This window comes from Antedon bifida, chromosome 9 (genome assembly GCF_963402885.1).
Source record: "Antedon bifida chromosome 9, ecAntBifi1.1, whole genome shotgun sequence".
Classification (NCBI taxonomy): domain Eukaryota; kingdom Metazoa; phylum Echinodermata; class Crinoidea; order Comatulida; family Antedonidae; genus Antedon; species Antedon bifida.
In genome coordinates this window covers 13,097,223-13,116,650 of record NC_136234.1, presented here as the reverse complement: position 1 = coordinate 13,116,650, position 19,428 = coordinate 13,097,223, and the positions used below count along the sequence as shown (strand labels likewise).

General features: G+C 32.4%; 1 protein-coding gene across 1 annotated transcript; it reads left to right on the top strand.

Moving 5' to 3' along the window:
* Positions 1 to 6,713: 6,713 nt before the first annotated feature.
* LOC144851779 (homeobox protein Nkx-2.2a-like) lies at positions 6,714 to 14,567 on the top strand. The gene is made up of 2 exons (XM_078709386.1): positions 6,714 to 7,061; positions 13,900 to 14,567. Exons 1-2 carry the CDS (start codon positions 6,782 to 6,784, stop codon positions 14,535 to 14,537), a joined length of 918 nt encoding a protein of 305 aa, XP_078565512.1. The 5' UTR covers positions 6,714 to 6,781; the 3' UTR covers positions 14,538 to 14,567.
* The last annotated feature ends 4,861 nt before the right edge of the window (positions 14,568 to 19,428 follow it).

The window sequence follows — 19,428 nt, the reverse complement described above, 5'->3', positions numbered from 1 at the left end:
AATGTAAAAAACTAAAATTTGAATGTAGAAATTACATATAACTGTACAAACATTTTATTTAATTTAATTAAGTTTGGTCTTCAATGTGTTTCTGATTTTAGTACTCTTTTAATCTAGAGGGCCGTTTGTATTTAGTAAAGTAAATGTTGTAATGTCTTGTTTAAATGTATAATTTTAGCCTATTATGTTATGATTCTTATCATTTCGCCGCAATAATAAAGTTGTCACTAAAGCAATTATTCTTCCGCCGGTAACAGGCGATAATGGGGGCGCTATAACATTTGCCACTGAACATAAACAACTTTATAACATTATATTGACAATATTGTTACGGATTTATTAAACATCATCGTAATATTTACTTAATTAGAATAAACATTATTATAATAATACATATTATTATAAACATTAATATTTTAGTAATTTTTTTGAATTATTTATATGAAAATAATTCTACCATATATCTTAATATTAGTTTCTATTTTTGGTTTTTTATTTCTATTTGTATAAATTAATTATTTTCAAATAATTCAAACTTAATGATTGAAAAAAATTTACATACATAGCGCCCTCTATGAAAATTGAATTTGCAATAATAATGATTAACTACACTAGCAGACTAACAAACATTTTGATTGCGAGTCTGCCACTTTTTGGCGAAGTTAACTGTCTCTACAAGGATTATAGAAGTAACTCCTTGGTCTGGAGGCTGTAATTTTATCCATCCGCAGAAGCACATGACTGCAAAGACTATGATTTGATTGCACGCCTTCACAAACAACTAGTTTATGGCCTAACTTTTCCAAACTAGTGTTCTATAATTTGTTTGCCAACTGGTCTACAACAATAGTAAACTTATCTTGTCAAACAGGGAGTTTGTTAAAATATGCATATTAAACCAATTAGTAGAGCAAACTTTAGTAGTTTGCAAACTACAGCAACAAGCACTTTCCAAACCGCAGAAAATTAGTTTGCAGAAGTTAGGCCAATCAAATTACACTATGCAGTCATGTGATTCTGTAGGAGGAGTACATGCCCGACTAAGGAGTTATTTCTAAACTTCGACAAACCGCAGAAAACTTTGCAGAAGTCTAAACTAGAAATCTAGAGAACTAGAGCAAACCTTAAATTTGCAATCAAAAGTTTAGCCAGACTCTCCACGGGTCTTTTTTACCATGAACAAAAATATAGTGTTTCTTGTTCCCATTTCTTCAAAATAACTAGCTTTATCAGCTGTTCGTATATTCTATTTATAACTTGTGGTATTACTCTACCGAACTACCTATTTAGTATCATTTATTTGTATATTAAATGACTTTATTACCATTGCAAAATACTGTTCATAGTGCATGACGCCAATTTCAAATTTTAATGTTTTAATGCAATCCACTGAGAAAACAATCGTGCCATATAATAGCGATTCCATATATATTATATGGCACATAATTACTAGTGATAATGGCCAAAATGTGTTTGAAGACGAGGCTGGTGTATTCAATGAAATCATTAGTTTGTGAAAGTTATTGACATTTTATTGACATAAGTAACGATTTGAAATCACGGTGACGTTACTAATGTATTATTAGGTATTTTTGGTTTGAAATTTGTTACGATTTGAATTTAGCTTAACTTGATTTCTGTTTTCAAGCTTGTAATTGCTCTTTAACGGCCACCTACAAAGCAATTTAGCGTCTAACCTGGTCCACGAATCATTTATTTGTATTCAACACAATGTAACACAAAACCAAGATTTTCATCACCATTTTCAATATGCCGTAATGTACACACTTTGTGTATTCAAAATAATTGCATTGCAAGTCGGTTATAAAAAGCGATTGCGCGCTGCGGGTTGTGCGTGGAAGAAACTTTTTTTTTCATCAAAATTTACGATCGCGACTCTGTATAGCGCCCTCTACTTCACCAAATGTTTGTGTAATGACTAATTCGAAAACTACATTTTAGTAAGCAACTATTTTCTTTCCTTAAAATCATTTACATTTAGAAACATTTAGTTAAATACTTCAGTGCATCATAATGATAATTCAAAAAATATTTTCTTCAATATTTTTTTAAACTTGAAATGGTTTTTGTAGAACTAGCGGGGATGGTGTGTGAATAGGGGCTCCGTGTCAATCGAGTAATATCGTAAATTAGTGCAGGAAAACACAGATAAACAAACATACAGTTTGTATTAAAATGATTTGGTAGGCCAGGCAAATAGTAGCCTAACCTTCACCTCAACATTTTGCTTTAAAATAGCTTAGCTATCAGTCAGAAAGAGAACTTATCAGATCAACCGATACAAAGTTCACTATACATCTGCCGTTGCTTTATAACAACACAAATATACACAATTCATAAAGGAATCATTTGGGAGATGTTTGAAATTAGATCATAAAACTAATTATGTAATTAATAACGATCTTATCGGTTCTAACGAATATATAACAATGGAATTCCATGCATTGTTTATTATGCTGGATCATCATGAGTTTCTTTTAAAATTAATTTTAATATACCAAATAAAAATTAAATAGGTCTACCGATACATCGTTGTATTCTATGAATTTTACCGTTCCTTTTTACCATTGCATCGGTTGATTTCTGAGTCGGAGTGTTCTTTATTTTTGGACTTGTGAAAATATTATTTTCATCGAAGACAGTACAGTATTTATCCTATCTATGATGAAAACATTTCTCATTTCTTTTGTTATGAACAAAATGTATATTCTATTTATCTATAAACAAGTTTTAAAAACAGTCGTTACCAATTGCTACTTTCGATTTTATTTCTATCAATCTTTCCTTGTCATTGACAAAGAATCAAAATGTCGGAAATTGTTTCCAATGATTGACTGTGCTATATTTTTCTACCATCATTCAATACTCAATGTCGGAAATATCGGCCTTATAAAATGAAATGGTGGATTTATTTAGTAATTCATTGATCTATATTTGATTGATAATTGATTGACGAATTGGCCTGTGATTAATTTCATATGGTTCAAAATCTAAAATTTTGGGTCATCAAAATGCATCTGTCAATGTTAGGACTTAAACGAAGATGCTTGGTGGTAACTCACGTAAATCTAAAGCTCTGTCTACACTATCAAACTAGTTTGACAAAAAAGTGGTAGTGATATGACGTCATCGTGTCCATAAATGGGCACATCATATTTTTTTATCACAAAGTTTGATAGTAACAGAGCTTAAGACCAACTGCGATTAAAGTATATTGATAGAAGACAGTTTTGACGGTGTTATAAAATAATGTTAAAAATCACATTTTATTGATTGAAGCTGTTTTTCACGGAACAATACTATCTATAAATCAATGTATTATTTTCACGCTTTTTAAATGTTGGCATTTTCAAATCTGCATAGGCCTAAGTAGAAAACCCGAAAATTACATGCTTAAGCAAACAATTTGTTTTCATTTTTCGAAGGTGAGAGTGAGTGAGTCAGTAATTAGCTAATACACACATAAATACAAAAATGTGACATTTCTAAAAATATTACATTTATAAAATTATTTTTACTTAACCATTTCCAAGCGATCACTTTTATGTATATTCTCGGGTAATAAAAGGTTAAACATCTCTTTCAACACAGTCAATCCACGCACTAAGCCTCGTCCAGTGAGAGATAAAAAGCATTACCTCACAAATCATTTATTTTTGTCGACGGGCGCTAATATTTTGATAGGGGTTATTTTTACTTGTGTTGTATTGTTTCTGGCAATCAAACGGAAGCTCATACCTAATGCCAAGGTAAAGTGTCCACAAGTGATAACCTGGCCTAGACTAACCGATCGAAACGACTTATTTCTGCCGGTCAGTTGGATCATGTTAAAATACAGGAAGTGATCGTCTCCTATCCTACAAACAACTTCCTATGTTCTACTTATTCTAATCCGTCTGCAATATTTGAGTTTTTGAATCAACCTAATTTGTTTACACTCATGCTGGTAACAGGTACTTTATTAAAATTTAATAATTTTACATTTTTTTACAAGTAAAAAGAAGTATTATTACAGGTTATGAACTTACAAAACGTTTTCGTGTCATTAACTTAAACAAGGCTATATACATGGCTGCAGTACTCGCGTGCGCAAATTCGAGTTAGTGTTAACGACCGACCAACCGACCGACATAGTGAGCTATAGAGTCGCGTTTGCACACGACAAAAAATATACTTAGATAATTGTTAATTAAATAGGCCTACGGAATTAAGCTTTTTGAACATGTGCCGATACACGATCGCAATCTGAATTAAAATGAATTGAATTGATTAATGTTAATTTATAAATAGTATTTTAAATTTCTAAACGATAAATGCAGATATCATGGTATAAAAACGAAACGAATATTTGAGCCGTAACAAATCTTAATTTGATAGTAATATTTTAGTGGGCGTAAGTGCCCGGCGTATTTATAAGGTTAGAGATTAATTATCAAATTATCAAAAAATAACTGTCCAACACCCCCGCTTTAGTGGCGCGGTCAATTCGCACCAATTTTTCAAATGTTCAATATATGTATAAAAAGGAACGATAAATATATTTTCTCTTTATTTGGTCGATTTTAACCTCAAAATTGCCCACGCATATTTTAAACAGCATTCTACAGTATGAGGCAATCAGGAATTCAAATAAATAAGTGCATTTATTTCTTAGTAATATTATACAAAATTGTGTTCAGAAAGATAATATTATGATATTAAATAAATGTCTAGGGAAGAAGAACATTTAATCACAATATTGCTTATTAATAAATCAATGGCAAAATTTATGCCAGTTAAGAAAAACATAATTCAATAAAATAGAATATAGGTATTGTTTCCCTTTCTTCTTTTCTTTATTATTCAAAATTGTTATTCGGTACGTACACATGACAATAACACCCCTAAACACGAATGTACATTCTGCAATACAAGTCTCAAACACTAATCCATTAAATAAGATTTACATTGCATAACTGCACTAGTAATATAAAAACACAAAACTAAATAACTCCTCAAAAAAGTTGGAAAATGTGTAAATCATTCAAGCTATCAACATTAGGTAGATAATTCAAGTGCAATTTTCGATTTAAAGAGTTCATCATAAAACAATGAAAAGTATAACAATGCTGGCAGCCTACAATTGTGTAGTTTTAATTACATCTTTTAATTATTTCTTTGAATTTGGTAATTAGGTTTCTAAACTTAGAGTTATGTTAACTTAATTGGCACACGTGTTGCTTGTCATGGGTTATTTAGCGACACAAAGTTCAGTAAATTAACTCTTCACAATATCATCTAAAAGCCTAAGCTTGTGAAATTGTCAATTTTAATGTAAAGTTAAATTGATAGGCTTAGAAGGGTGTTGGTGATCATTTTAAGCTAAATTGAGCGGATTAGTGGTATGGATACCTATAATACCTAAGCCCGCTCGGATCAATGCTCCTTTTATTATAAGAATTGGTGCCCTTTCGAAAGTCGTTTCTATAGGTACTTGAAAACGTAATTCCTCCGTGTTCAACGATCAAGCTAATGGGCCGTAGGCCTGATTACAGAATCAATTATACTTTGGATGCAATCATTTCTTAATCTCAATTGAAACCAACACCACATTATTAGCGAACTCCAGGCACCTCACCTTCCATTTTTGTCTGTGTACCCATCAGCGTCAAACATGGTTGTCGTACCGGTAAGTATGCTTATTTAGTGTCAGGATGTATTATAAAACGTACAGAACATGATTTCAAAATTACGTTTTACGAGTCAATATTTCTTTTAAAGGTTTCTCTATAGAAATTCTATTAGGTGAAAGAATAGGAATGTTTAATCAGTGTGCTCAACTACGGTACCACACCCACAGCCCATTTGCAACTTGAAATGTTGCGCCAAAACACCCTAATGATTACGATTTATTTATATTTTCCCGTAAACATCCAACAGAAAAGACACTTTCAGTGATCTCTGTATGTAGGCCTAGGCCTACTAAGCCCAGTTGCACATGATTTATAAATTTGGTAAAATGCTAAGTTCTAAGGTTCTGCAACGCTGTTTTGAATCAGAGAATTTTGTGGAAAAGTTTGGTTGTTGGCCTACCTTACTTTTAGTAATGAGTTTCAAGTCTGGAATGTTAAACAAAAATGGAGGATGGGCTGCGATAGGGTTTAGTTAGGCTGTATGGGATGGTGAGAGAAAGGAATATTATGTTTTTTAATACCATGGTTTATATATTTTCTTTTTGGTTTAATCTGTATATTATGATCATCAATATCGAGAAACATTCTCAATTAAATGATTTTTCTTTAAAGCTCAACAGATCAGTATGAATTTACAATAATTATCTTTTATTATGAGATATAATACTCTGCTTATCCTTTATTCAAACGGAACAATTTACTCCCACGGGTTGGCGGATGCATTTTGTATTGACAAATTGATTTCACGCGCAATATTTGCAGACGGTCACCTAAGCACCGCCCATCGCGCCCTCACATAATCTTTGTCAAATATGAATTTGACTGTTGGCGGCGGCCCTGATACTGTTGTCCATATTCGTCGTTTCTTTCTAAAACACCATGAATTCAACAAGTTAAAGAAATCATATTCACTAATAATTTATTTCTAAAATGTCTTCCAGCTGACCTAACCGTAAAACTTGCTGCAATTTCAACATCGTTTATTTCGGATTACTGTGATCAGATTTCGTATTAATGAACCTTGTGAAATAAAATCTTTTTATGTTTCTGCTCATTTCCAGATTAAAAGAAAACCTGATAAATTCCTAATGGATCCGACGGACATAAATATGAACGGAAAAACAAATTTTTCAGTGAAAGATATCCTAGAGCTTCAGATCTCACCTGATGTTAGCAAGGATCACAACCAACCGCTTAGCCTTCCGATTGAATCACAGCCTAACGAACTTACACCGGCGGGCAGGCAAGAGCAACGAGAGGCAATCGTTGCCGGCCAGAATAGGGGAATGAATAACTATTATGATAACTCGGATAATCCGTATACAAGGTGGCTACAAACACAAGGATCGGAACCTATTCAATATGCAGGTAGGTCTATTCACGAATTTACACACCTTTATTTAGATCATTATATCAAACAATTTTAATAGCCATTGTCTTAAACATATTCATTTATTTCATTAATTTGTTGATGATACAATGAAATGTATCACATGACATTGCAAGCAGTTAATTCCTGTTAATTTTGTAATAAATTATTCTTTTATAAATTAAACTTAAAGAAATATTTATAATATTACAATTAAAAACATTAAAATTAGATGGGAATGCAGATGAGAAAGGACCATCAACAAAAGGTCATTAGGCTAGTTTTTAGTAAGAGGATGATATGCAAAATGGTGTATTCATACAAACAACTTCAATGTCTATTGTTTAATTGAGGCATAATATAATAATTCTCAACAGTTGTAGTTGACTGAACCTATTTAGTTTTATGATATTACACTTCAGGATAGACATTCAGGATTACCCTGAATAGGGGAATGTGTCCCTTTAATAGGGATGTGTCCCTTTAATAGGGGTGTCCAATGCTGGATATGGGTGTCCCCTGCTGAATAGGGATGTTCCACACGAGAGGTTCTACTGTGTTCCTATAAGGAAATCTCAAAACTAATACTAGAGTACTAGAATAGGTTGACTATGCATCTATCTTAATAAATAGTTTTTCCATAAACTAAAATAAAGTGAACTGCTATACAGATATGCGTACGTCTGCGAATAGCCCTACAGAAAATAATCTAATTGTATACACATTTGTATTGCAAAATAACAATTTAAGCTTTTAACCTACAGTATGACTTAACTCCTCCTTTAGGCCTACGAAACATTAAATTATAAAATGTCTGTGTATTGTAAAAAATCAATGTATAAGCCTATAACTATGGTGGCTACAGTAGGGAAGAGTGTGTGATTTTATTCTTCCCTGGTACAATGTTTATTACACAATCATTTAGGTTTTTGCATAGTAATATAGGCCTATTTAGTAGGCCTATACGTCCATGTTCCAACTTTTAAGAAGTATTCTGATTGTCCACAGTTACAATATAGTAGTTAATAAATCTATATTAATGTTTACAAATTAATAATTTTAAAAAGTGTAGATTAATCAGAGATTAACAACACGAGGCGGCAGCTGAGTAAACATAACGTTAGTGATTTCGGGACTGTTTGAGTGAGGTACAGTAAGAATAAAGTTTGAAAAGTAACAAGCATTGTGTGTTATATGCGCCTCGAAAATATTAGTATGGATACAGGCGCTATATATAAGTCTAATTGATTGATTTATATCACGTTCAATAATTTCAACATTATTTTATTTTTAAATGTAGGCGATATATTTTTTCTAGTTTTAGGCCTATGCTGTTAATTTTAAACTGATAATATTTCCTACAAATTATAATAATCTGAATTATATAAATTAATTAATTATAAATAATAATTTGATATAACTATTATTTTTAGAGTATTGTTTATTAGTTTTAGTGTCTTTTTAATTTATATATTTTTTAGTACCGGGTAGTTTTTGCGGAATTAAAGATTGGTATGTTTGTATATCAAAAGTTTTGTTTTAATTAAAGAGGGTTTTTTTAATTTTCTTCACATTGATGCCTTACGGTGTTAGTGTTATGAACCATACCATTATTTTATAAATTATTTAATAATGCAAATAGGCTACATTTTAATAAACTTATATACGTAACAATTGTGTGTATTAACAAATAAATAAAGACGATAGTATTAGGTACAATATAACTATTGATCATTGCATGAAGTTATCAAACTGTACTTAATAGGCTTTTAAATACGATAAATAAACTAAGGTAGAGGCCTGCTAGGCCTACGAAGCAGTGCACTATTAAGTGGTGGACTGTGGACACGAAACGCGCCAAATTATCACGATACAGTACGCCTAAACGCCTCTCAAGTACCCTGTATTGCTTAATATAATTATACACGGATATCGAGTATTGAATAATGGTCCAAATGTAAACAAGCCCCTCTATTGTAGTGCTTATAGCCTAAATTATACTCATCACACCCAAAAGCACTGTTAATACATCTACTTGACCAGTTATCGTGTTACTCAACTAACTTAATACCAAGTCAAGCCGCAGCCTCTTATGTTTTCAACAAGTCAAACACTAAGGGCGCACGAGTGGTTGATTTAAGCACCAATTCAGACACTCAACGTAAACTTTAGTTTATTTTAGTACCTGCTTAACAACAGTGTAATATCAAGTGCATTTGGTTATATCAATGTTTGTCTGTAGGCCTATTACGACACAATAACCACAAAATCACAGACTACTCAATAGGCCTACTTTATTTTAATAATGTATAGGCCAAATTTCTTAGTTTCTTTGTTTACAATATTCTCAAAAGAAGACATAACGATAAGATTTAGCCTACCTACTACAATAAAAAGTCCTGATTAGAGAAGAGCATTTGTGACCCAACACAGTTTCCCTTTAATATAGGTGTCCCTCTGAAAAGGAGTACTGTTCTCTAAGTAGGGGTTGACCGTATAGTGTGTTAACATAATGATTGCTTCTCGTTCACGACGTCCTATAATAAGAGGTCCCTTTCCCCGTAAAACGAATGAGGAGAAACAATGTGTTTTAACACGTCTGATGGGTCCTGAAGTGTCCACATTATAGGAGTTTACTGAATTTAATTTCATTTAATACTGGTAAAAGTGTCCTTACTTTCTAGGCCTATAGGCCTATCTATTTCAAATTGAATGTTAACGATGTTACATTTTTCAACCGGTTCGTTATATTATTTTTATTATTTCTAGGCTAAATAAAATATCGTTTTGTTTTTAAACATCTTGATATAAATGACGATCTAATTTATAAAACGTAGGCCTATATATCATATCCATACACATATATAGTCGTTGTCTCAATAGAAAGAAAACATTAACGTTTAGACCCTGTCGAATGAAATTCGTTTTTGTAGCTTATCTCTCTGACCTTTGATCTTTCGACAAACAGTGAAGATAGTTAGCTAAATATTAAAACAAAATTTAGAATAGAAACTTATCTTTCTAAACCTTATCTTTTAATGGTATTATTATATTTGTGTTTACTTTTATTACGAAGATGGCCTTCCATATAATTTAACTGAGTTCATAATAAATACCTACACAAACTATTCAGGACACACATTAAAGGGACATTCTATGAAAACGAACGAAGGGAAATATTTCAGTACTACTTTTTACACTACAGTAAATTATGGGGTGTAAAATTCACGAAACATATTCAATCAAATCAAATTAACTGTGTGAATAGACACTAAGAAAACCTATCTTTAATTGATTCGTTTATTCATTTCGGACAGTACATCCATATACAAATCATACAAAAAAACAAGAAGAGAAACAATTACACACAAAATTAACAATATAATAATTGGGTATTTGTACGAGCTTTTGAAAAGAGCTTTTATAGATTCAGATAAAAATAAACTCAGAAAGTAAAGTCATCTAATATGCTATTCATACTAACTTACTTGGAATTGTAAGGTTTAATATTAGGTTTACTACGGCCTAAGATTCCTGTTAAATGTCATGTTAGTTAATAAGACATCTGATATGTCACCAGTCACCAGCAAACACGGACGCCCTCTAACTCATGTCATGAAGTTATAAGGCGGATAGCCTAGAAATCACGAAATCCAGCTCATGGGGAAACTAACCACTTGAAAATTGTCTCCAAGACAAAGAACGAAGTCAACTCGAATCAAACTCGCATTTGAGTACTGTTTCTTTGATACATAATGCTGACGTTATATAATCCTATCGAAAGTGTAGAAAATTAAAACAATCTTGAAAAAAACAATGAGAAGGGTTTAGGATGCGACGGTAACTTAAGAAAATATAGTGCTCCTTGACATCTTCGGACATAAATGAAGTTTTATATGTTAGTTGTTTTATTGAATGACGGGCATTTGGATTCATGTTAGCGACAGGTAAATCTATATTTCCCCTTGTCCTTTTGCTTTCAAGTGTTTGTGGATAGTTCCAGAGCCGGCCGCATTCAACGTTCTTGTGAACCCGCTATCATACGGTAATTAAGATTGATCGACTGTGATTCTCGGTCAATACTTTGGGTATATCTCAAAGTTAAGAATCAAGCACATTATGTGTTTCCTTATACTGACGAATATCAAACATCATTTAAAATGAAGTATTAATCTTATAATTTCGTAGCAATCATAAAACGTTGCATTTATGTCAAATACGTATGCATCTGATCAAATTCATTTCCCACCACTTGAAACAAATAAGCAAAAATTGATTTCCCTTTTAGTTAATTGACACTACATGAATTAATGTTTTGGTTGTATTTGCTTTTAGAAACTTTTATTTTCGTTCTTGTTTGAGGTAAAGTAGGGTAGTATACAATGTCATTTGTTGCCATAGGGAATTGCATAACGTGTCTCAGTTCTGCATACCCCTTCTTGGACAAATTTAAATCAGATTTGTAAACTATAAAACATCAAAATCACGTTGAATTTGCTAATAAGAAAAACATAGACCGACAAAACTTTCAATAAATAAGCCACCGGGCTTTACTTTATCGTTTAGTAAAAGTCAGTAACCTAGTATAAACTTTGAATAAAAAACACGATTTAAAACACCAATGATATAACATACCGTACTAGTATAATATACTGGAAGGGATAGAAAGAAACTCAAACTAACGAGACGAGGCGACGAGTATGTTTAAGCTCTACACTATCAAATGTGATGTGCCAAAATATGGTAGTGATGTGCCCAAATATGGTAGTGATGTGCCCAAATATGGTAGTGATATGACATCATCGTGTCTATATAATGGTCACATCTTTTTTTTTGTCAGGAGGTACACGTATTAAGTGTTGTTGGGCCCCTAAGGTATCCCATAATAATGTAATTTCTAAACAAGAATTCAATGTTGAATCTGGTACATTTTATTTAGTTCACAGTAGAACCTCTGGCCCAAACAAAGTGTACCTTTAATAGGGGTGCCAAAAGTTCGTTCGTTACTCATGAAAGTGTCCCAATGGAAAGGTTCTACTATATTCTGAAATTTAATATAATAATATACAAAATGGATAATTATGATACAACAGATAAAACAAAGAAAAGATACAAAATAGACACTTTTAATGCTCTTATTCATACCTTGGGTCTTAGGTCGTCGCAAATCAAACAGCTCTCCCCGGATGGCTCCCCCCACCTCCTGGGAACCACCACTGCTCTCAACAAAAGAACAAATTGGTTATACTACTACAAGCACACGCCTTCGAAAAACGTAATACTATGTAATCTGTGACTAATCCCAGATTCGAATAACAACAATAAGAAAACGAGAGTACTAATAACCAGTATTATGATACCTAATGAAGTATTCTTCTACGTTTATTTATTCAAAATCGAATTAGTAAAAAATATTGGAAAATACTCTAGCTAATTAGAATACGAATCACTGACAGTAAACGTTTTTCTAATTTTGAGTACATCCTAATTTGATAACGTAGCGTGTTCAATACGTTTTAATTACAACTTCATGTTTGAGTGGACAAGGTGTATATACAACTTGAAGAAAATCGATCGAAAATATCGCGTATTTGACGCTTTCATTTCAGAATACTTGTCTATTGTTTTCAAATAAAGTAACATGGTTCTTAGGCCTATATAAAATGTACATAAATGATTGAAATAAATTTTAGTAGAATCCCCTTCTTTGGGACACCCTAAAGCTATGTTCACACTTCACGGAACGGAAGACGGCGCCGTTAAATTCTTTATATGATTTTCAATTATTTAACAACACGGCACCGTCTCCAAGTTTGAATGTAGCTCTATTCAGGATACACACTTTTACATGGACACTTTCTGGTGAAAAGAACGAGAGGCAATGTATGATATATATGTTAAGAGTACAACTAACTTATATTCTGGAGACTTCCCCACTGAGTATGAATGTAGCTCTATTTAGGATACACACTTTTACATGGACACTTTCTCGTGAAAAGAACGAGAGGCAATGTATGATATATGTGTTAAGAGTACAACTAACTTCTATTCTGGAGACATCCCCAAGTATGAATGTAGCTCTGTTTAGGATACACACTTTTACATGGACACTTTCTCGTGAAAAGAACGAGAGGCAATATATGATATATGTGTTACGACTAAAATGACATTTTCATACACAATTCCACTGTACTGTAATTCTAATAAAATGTTATAAGGCATGTGACGTATATAAGTTTTACAGAAAAAGTCGACCAGTTCAATTATATCAAAACTTTGTAAACGGCTTATTTGTATCATTTTATATACTGTAGTTCCAATATTAGTACCAAATACTGACGTATTGCTAATTCTGATTTAAAGGTTATATGAGGTACATGGGGTTAGTAACCCCATAATGTTATGTAGAACGTTAGGCCCACAGGAGTTAAATGAACTTTAGGGCCTACTGTTGGTTTCGAAACGAGGAGTGTAATGTCGAATATCGGCTTAATATTGTTTTATAAACTAGGCCTATGTTTCATTTTTAATATTTTTTTGTGAAGGTCAACCTTAAACGCTTTTTTTTCAAATCCTTTTTATGAACTGTATTTACTATTTCAAATTAATATTGAAAGTCACAGCAACAGTTCATTGACTACCATATAACCCCTCTTTTGAAACACCTCTATTTAGGGGACACTTTCCCGTGAAAATATGTTTGAATACTGCGGGACCTCTTATTACTAAGGGGACAATTTACCCACTTAATAGAGGTCCTTACAGTTTAAAATAAAAATTCTTTTTTCAGTGAGGATTATTATTATGCCTAAATTATATTCGTTTGTTTTATTCTAGCAATTGCACAAACAAATTCTACAACACAAATCGAAACATCAGACGCCGAGTCGGATTGTAGCGATAACTGCTCGTCACCGTCTCAAAATGATACCACAGCGGATTCGAACCAAACCGGTGAATCACAAAAGAAAAGGAAACGACGAGTACTTTTCTCAAAAGCTCAGACTTACGAACTCGAAAGGCGATTCCGTCAGCAACGATATTTATCGGCACCGGAACGAGAGCACTTAGCCAGTATCATTCGATTAACCCCAACCCAAGTGAAGATCTGGTTTCAGAATCATCGTTACAAGTTGAAACGATCACGACAAGAGAAAGGGCTAGATATGAACCCGTTACCCTCACCACGCCGAGTCGCCGTACCTGTTCTGGTTCGGGATGGTAAACCATGTACAAGTGCCGGCCTAGGTGGTATGAGTAGTTGCCAACTAAAGGCCCAGGACATGCATTCTGCGGTATCAGCACCGCCACCTCCACTGTCTCATATCCAGCACTACCCGGCTTATTCCACACCTTACACGTCTTTCGCCAGCAACTTTAATACGACAAACTTCAGTAATCCGAACTCGTTCAATGGTTCGTTTAATAGTGCGTGTTCATTTGCGTCTGCCAACGCACAGCACTGGCCATGGTGAAATATTATAAGCATAGACACTGGCACCTCAAACTGTTATCATTCATGAACCATTAATATTGTGATCAAAAAGAAGAATATAATAATAATATTTAATAATAAAAACAAAAACAGCAGTACAATTGAGATGCTATAACCTGAACAATGATTGCATACCATTTTTGGTAATGAAAATAATATACCTGTATTTTCGATTCGAATAATGGGATGTCACTCTGCCTGAAAAAAACTTAATTCAATGATATGAACATTTGAATTAAGCATTTCGAAATTTTAAGAAATCGAACGAAAAAAGTAACAAAAATAACAGAACTTGAAGTCTATGATGGGAGTTTTAATCATTTACGATTTTGATTACGTCATTCAAATTATGTTTTTGAAATATCAATGTTTTTCGAATTTATAGAGTGACAGTGCAAATCAGTACCGTAGTATAGTAGTAAATCAAAAACAGCAATATTAAACAAACATTTCATTATCTGTACTTCATATTCAGTTTGTTTTTTAAAACTTTAGTAACAAAAAATGGTTTTTATGGCATGTTATTTATTGTATCCTATATAAATGTGAAATGATATTATGAAATTGAACATTTTCATTAAATTAAATACAGCAGAAATTACAGCCGATTCTCGGTACTGTTTCTATTTCCGAAGTATCATAGGAATAATTGGTAATACAACATCACATGTGTCTCACATGTATCTAATAGTAACCTAACCTTACATGATACAGGCAGCACATGTAATGCTGTATTGCCAAATATTCCTATGATACCTCGGAAATAGATAGTATGTGGAGATACAGCACTGAGAATCGGGTGAGAGATTCCTATCAGGGAAAAGTAGAATTACAAGTATTCAAACACAGAAAGAATCTTTATTCGTCTTTGTAAATCTACAAAGGAATTTTGGTAAACATCAATTTTGATTTTCATACAGAAACTGACTATAAACTGAAAAACATTTTCTCAACACGGGACCCATATAAATATTTCTCTATACGTTTTCATGTCTTTATTTGTAACAAAATGTCAGTAACCTTGGCCGATTTATTCTACGTATTACTAAAATGATGATGACGTAATTATGGTGTTCATTACTCACAATTCTATTTTAAAATGGTTATTATAATTAATTCGTTAATTGGAAAATCGAATTGATAATGTTTTGCAATGAAACGTTTAATAAGATTATATGATACGGAGAACTTAATAATTGGCAACTTTTTTGGTGCATTTTTTTAAATGCATGATGCCACTTGTTATGTTATGAATAAAGAATATTAATAACAATCTGTATTATATTGATAAAGTTACTTATAACTCATACTATACTAATTTCAAGCATTGCAATATAACGATTCTGAATTCAAACAGCAGATATCATTATCAAATGACTTGAATGTAAAAGGATTACCGGGTAATAACAAATTCAGGTTGTCTAGTATTGACTGCTGTTGCTATTTTAGTGACAAAATTGATAAGCACTATTATTCAAGTAGTGTTATTATTATTCGTATTTTAGTGTATGATCCATTATTCCTATAATTATAATGAATACATTTAATACTTAAACTTAACAAACACTTATGCCTGGTTCCTACTAATAAAAGTAATTTGACTATTGGATGGTACGTCGCTTTTGATTGGTCAAACTTAATAAGAGCTTTATTGCACAATGTTATATCATAACAATTAAAATAAGTCGAAAAACAAACTTCTTACGTAATCCTAATACAAGATAAAGAACAACTTATTTATTGTAGATCTATATATTCTCACACCTTGCTGAATCGCTTTCAATTGATTATTCATCTGAATAATTGTGGTTGTTTTAAATATTCAACCGTCAGATACTATAGACTTATTCTGGTAGGCAATGGTGTATAAAACTATATTAAGAAATTATATAGACATATAGGCCTACTAAATATATGAATTAATCAAAAATAAAATAGACATATACATTTTACAAATAACATATTCAGGCTGTGGTTTCTATTACAAAGCCTTATTGCTGTTTTATTTTTATTTGGCCAAAACTACTTATTTTCACAATTTTAAACGTTAAATATTTTATCAATCAATAATTGTTTAATTAATGAGTTCCTATAGGCCCTACAGTACTTTAAAATTATGATTTTAAGGAGAATTGTTTACTTTATTTTGGATTTAAACTATAATTTAAAGACATATATTTCAAATATAGCCTATTTCTTATGAAATAATGACAAGAAATTATTCTGAAAATAAAGATTACAGTAATACATTATTGTACATATTGAAACCGAAGTCCAGGTATACGTGTTGGCATTAAGCTATCTGTATATAGAAATGTAAATTTGTAGTTTGAGAAGTAAATATTGGAGTTAACCAAAGGTCTGCGTTGTTGTAGGCCTATGGAAAAATTAGAAATGGGTGCAGGCCTAAAACGGTATTTTATTGACATCGTAAATTACCAACACAAAGTGTCACTTTTGAACAATAAATTTCTTAATTGAAAACTGTAGAAATGTGCAATGTCTTATTATTTTGATTGTTCTGCTTAATCGTCAGTTGAACGTTATTGATTGGCTATTTGTCAACACATGATTGTTTTTATTCTTCTGGGCTTATGATTGGCTGTTTGTTAACACATGGTTTTCTTCTGCTCTCAAGAATTGAGTTTGTTAAGAAATGATTGTGTTTTTCTTTTGATTGTTACAAAAGCTTCACTTCAATTACCATCTTCAACTTCTCAAAAGATTTCGAGGTTTAACCATATTTGTCTTTTACAATCCGACACCTGTTTGATTCTACTATTGACTTTCGGCGGCTGCAGTTAATCTTATTCTCAACAGTAACTTAAGGTTCAAAGGATCCGATTTGCTTTTTACGTGATCTTGGTATCAAATTAAAGGACTACAAAATAAAGAAATTCTAGAACGAGTTGATTGGTTAATCTTCAAGATCGCGCCCATCACTCGTTCTAATTCTTTTACAATAGCATAATCACCTATTACAATAGCTAAAACCCCTATCATCACCGTAATATAGGTAGTTTGTCGTAAGTTTTATTTAATGTAAATGTGATCCCAGTTGAATTCCTGTATTTGGTTAATTAAAGATTATATGTTATTCATCGTCCATTTTTTTAATGTGTAGTAAATTGATGTTTATTATTCAATTATTGAAGGTATATTCATTCAATTAAGCTTGTGGCTCAAAGATATAGCGTTATAGGGACTCATCAATTCTTCTTATTTGAGCAAGAGAAGCTAGGCCTAAATCTGTTCAGGCCTATGTGCCTAGTAATTGCTCCCGGAGGGATTGTGATTAATATGCCGAGTAAATAATATTACTATTGTTAACAATGGGCAAAGTCGTGATTTTCTTTATACAGACACCCTATTGAGTACAATCAGCTATTAAAATTTCACCAAAAAAAAACATTATTTAATTACTTATAGCATTATTTAAGTTGGTTATTCAACTTAGCCTAATCGTATATGTTATAGGACGGTGTGCAAACATTTTGTACGTGCTTTAGCATTACGCAGTTTTCTATTATTACACTTGTCTTATCTACTTAGGTAACCAATGCCGGAACAGTTTATTTTTCAAATTGGTGACAAAGGTTTTCTCGACGAGCTTTGAGTTATTAATTGACATATTTCCAAAGTATGTATATGTATAGGCCTACGTATGCCTACACCACAAAATCAGTACGGTTTAAAAGTTGGGTTGAACACTTCTTGTGGTCTGGGTAGCCTTACACTGGTCAAAGTCACCGGAATACCGCACTTAACACGTCCATCAACACTAGCTACCCCGGATTACCCGATCCTAAAGCCCCAAATCTCTGGCGGATTTCGAACGAAAGCCGGGTATTTTCATATCCATCGTGTATACCTCGAGATAGCGAGTATTCCGTGAATTCTATAAATGTGGATGCGTCTATACATGACAACGCCTTTCATTTATTGGAAATTCTGTAAATACTATAGATAAATAAGAACAAATGAAAGTTTTAGTAATTGAATTATAACTTAAAAACAAACTTTTAATACAGTTTAAAAAAACAAAATGTTTTCATGATGAATCAGACCATTTTGTTTGATGATGTTTTTGATAAAGTTATTAGCAATGGAAGACAAGGCTCATCCACTCCAGGGTTAAGATGGAAGACGTTTGAGGTTTGCTCGATGTAGAACAAAACGGTTCCTTAATTCTTGTATTCCTTTTAATTTCTAATCAGGCTTTACAATCAACACGGTTAAATCATTGCAAATTCAGAGTATTCTTTTAACTCTGTTGTATTATTTTAAATGATTGTTATTATTTTATATATTTTATACTACAGTATTAACTTCATCATTTTTTTTTACGTATTTTGGCTATAGTTTACCAGGCCTCTTAGCTATATCTCGCCTTTACATTGGTTAGTTTACCAGGCCTCTTGGCTATATCTCGCCTGTACATTGGTTAGTTTACCTACTCTTAGCTATATCTCGCCTGTACATTGGTTAGTTTACCTCGGCCTCTTAGCTATATCTCGCCTGTACATTGGTTAGTTTACCTAGGCCTCTTAGCTATATCTCGACTGTATAGTACATTGGTTAGTTTACCTAGGCCTCTTAGCTATATCTCGCCTGTATTGGTTAGTTTACCTAGGCCTAGTGATCTTTCGATCTGCAAACACTTCACCCCCGCACGCGACATAAGAGCAATTGTTGATGTGGACTCTTATACACGGATGATCGCTATTATTAAATTAATTGCTGTTTAGGTCTACAGAAAATCAGTTTAAGAAAGATATGAATCACATTAAGTAATGTATTTAATAAAGGAGTTATCGAAATATTGGATTATCGTTCAAGATAAGCGACTCCTCGTTCGACAACATGACGTC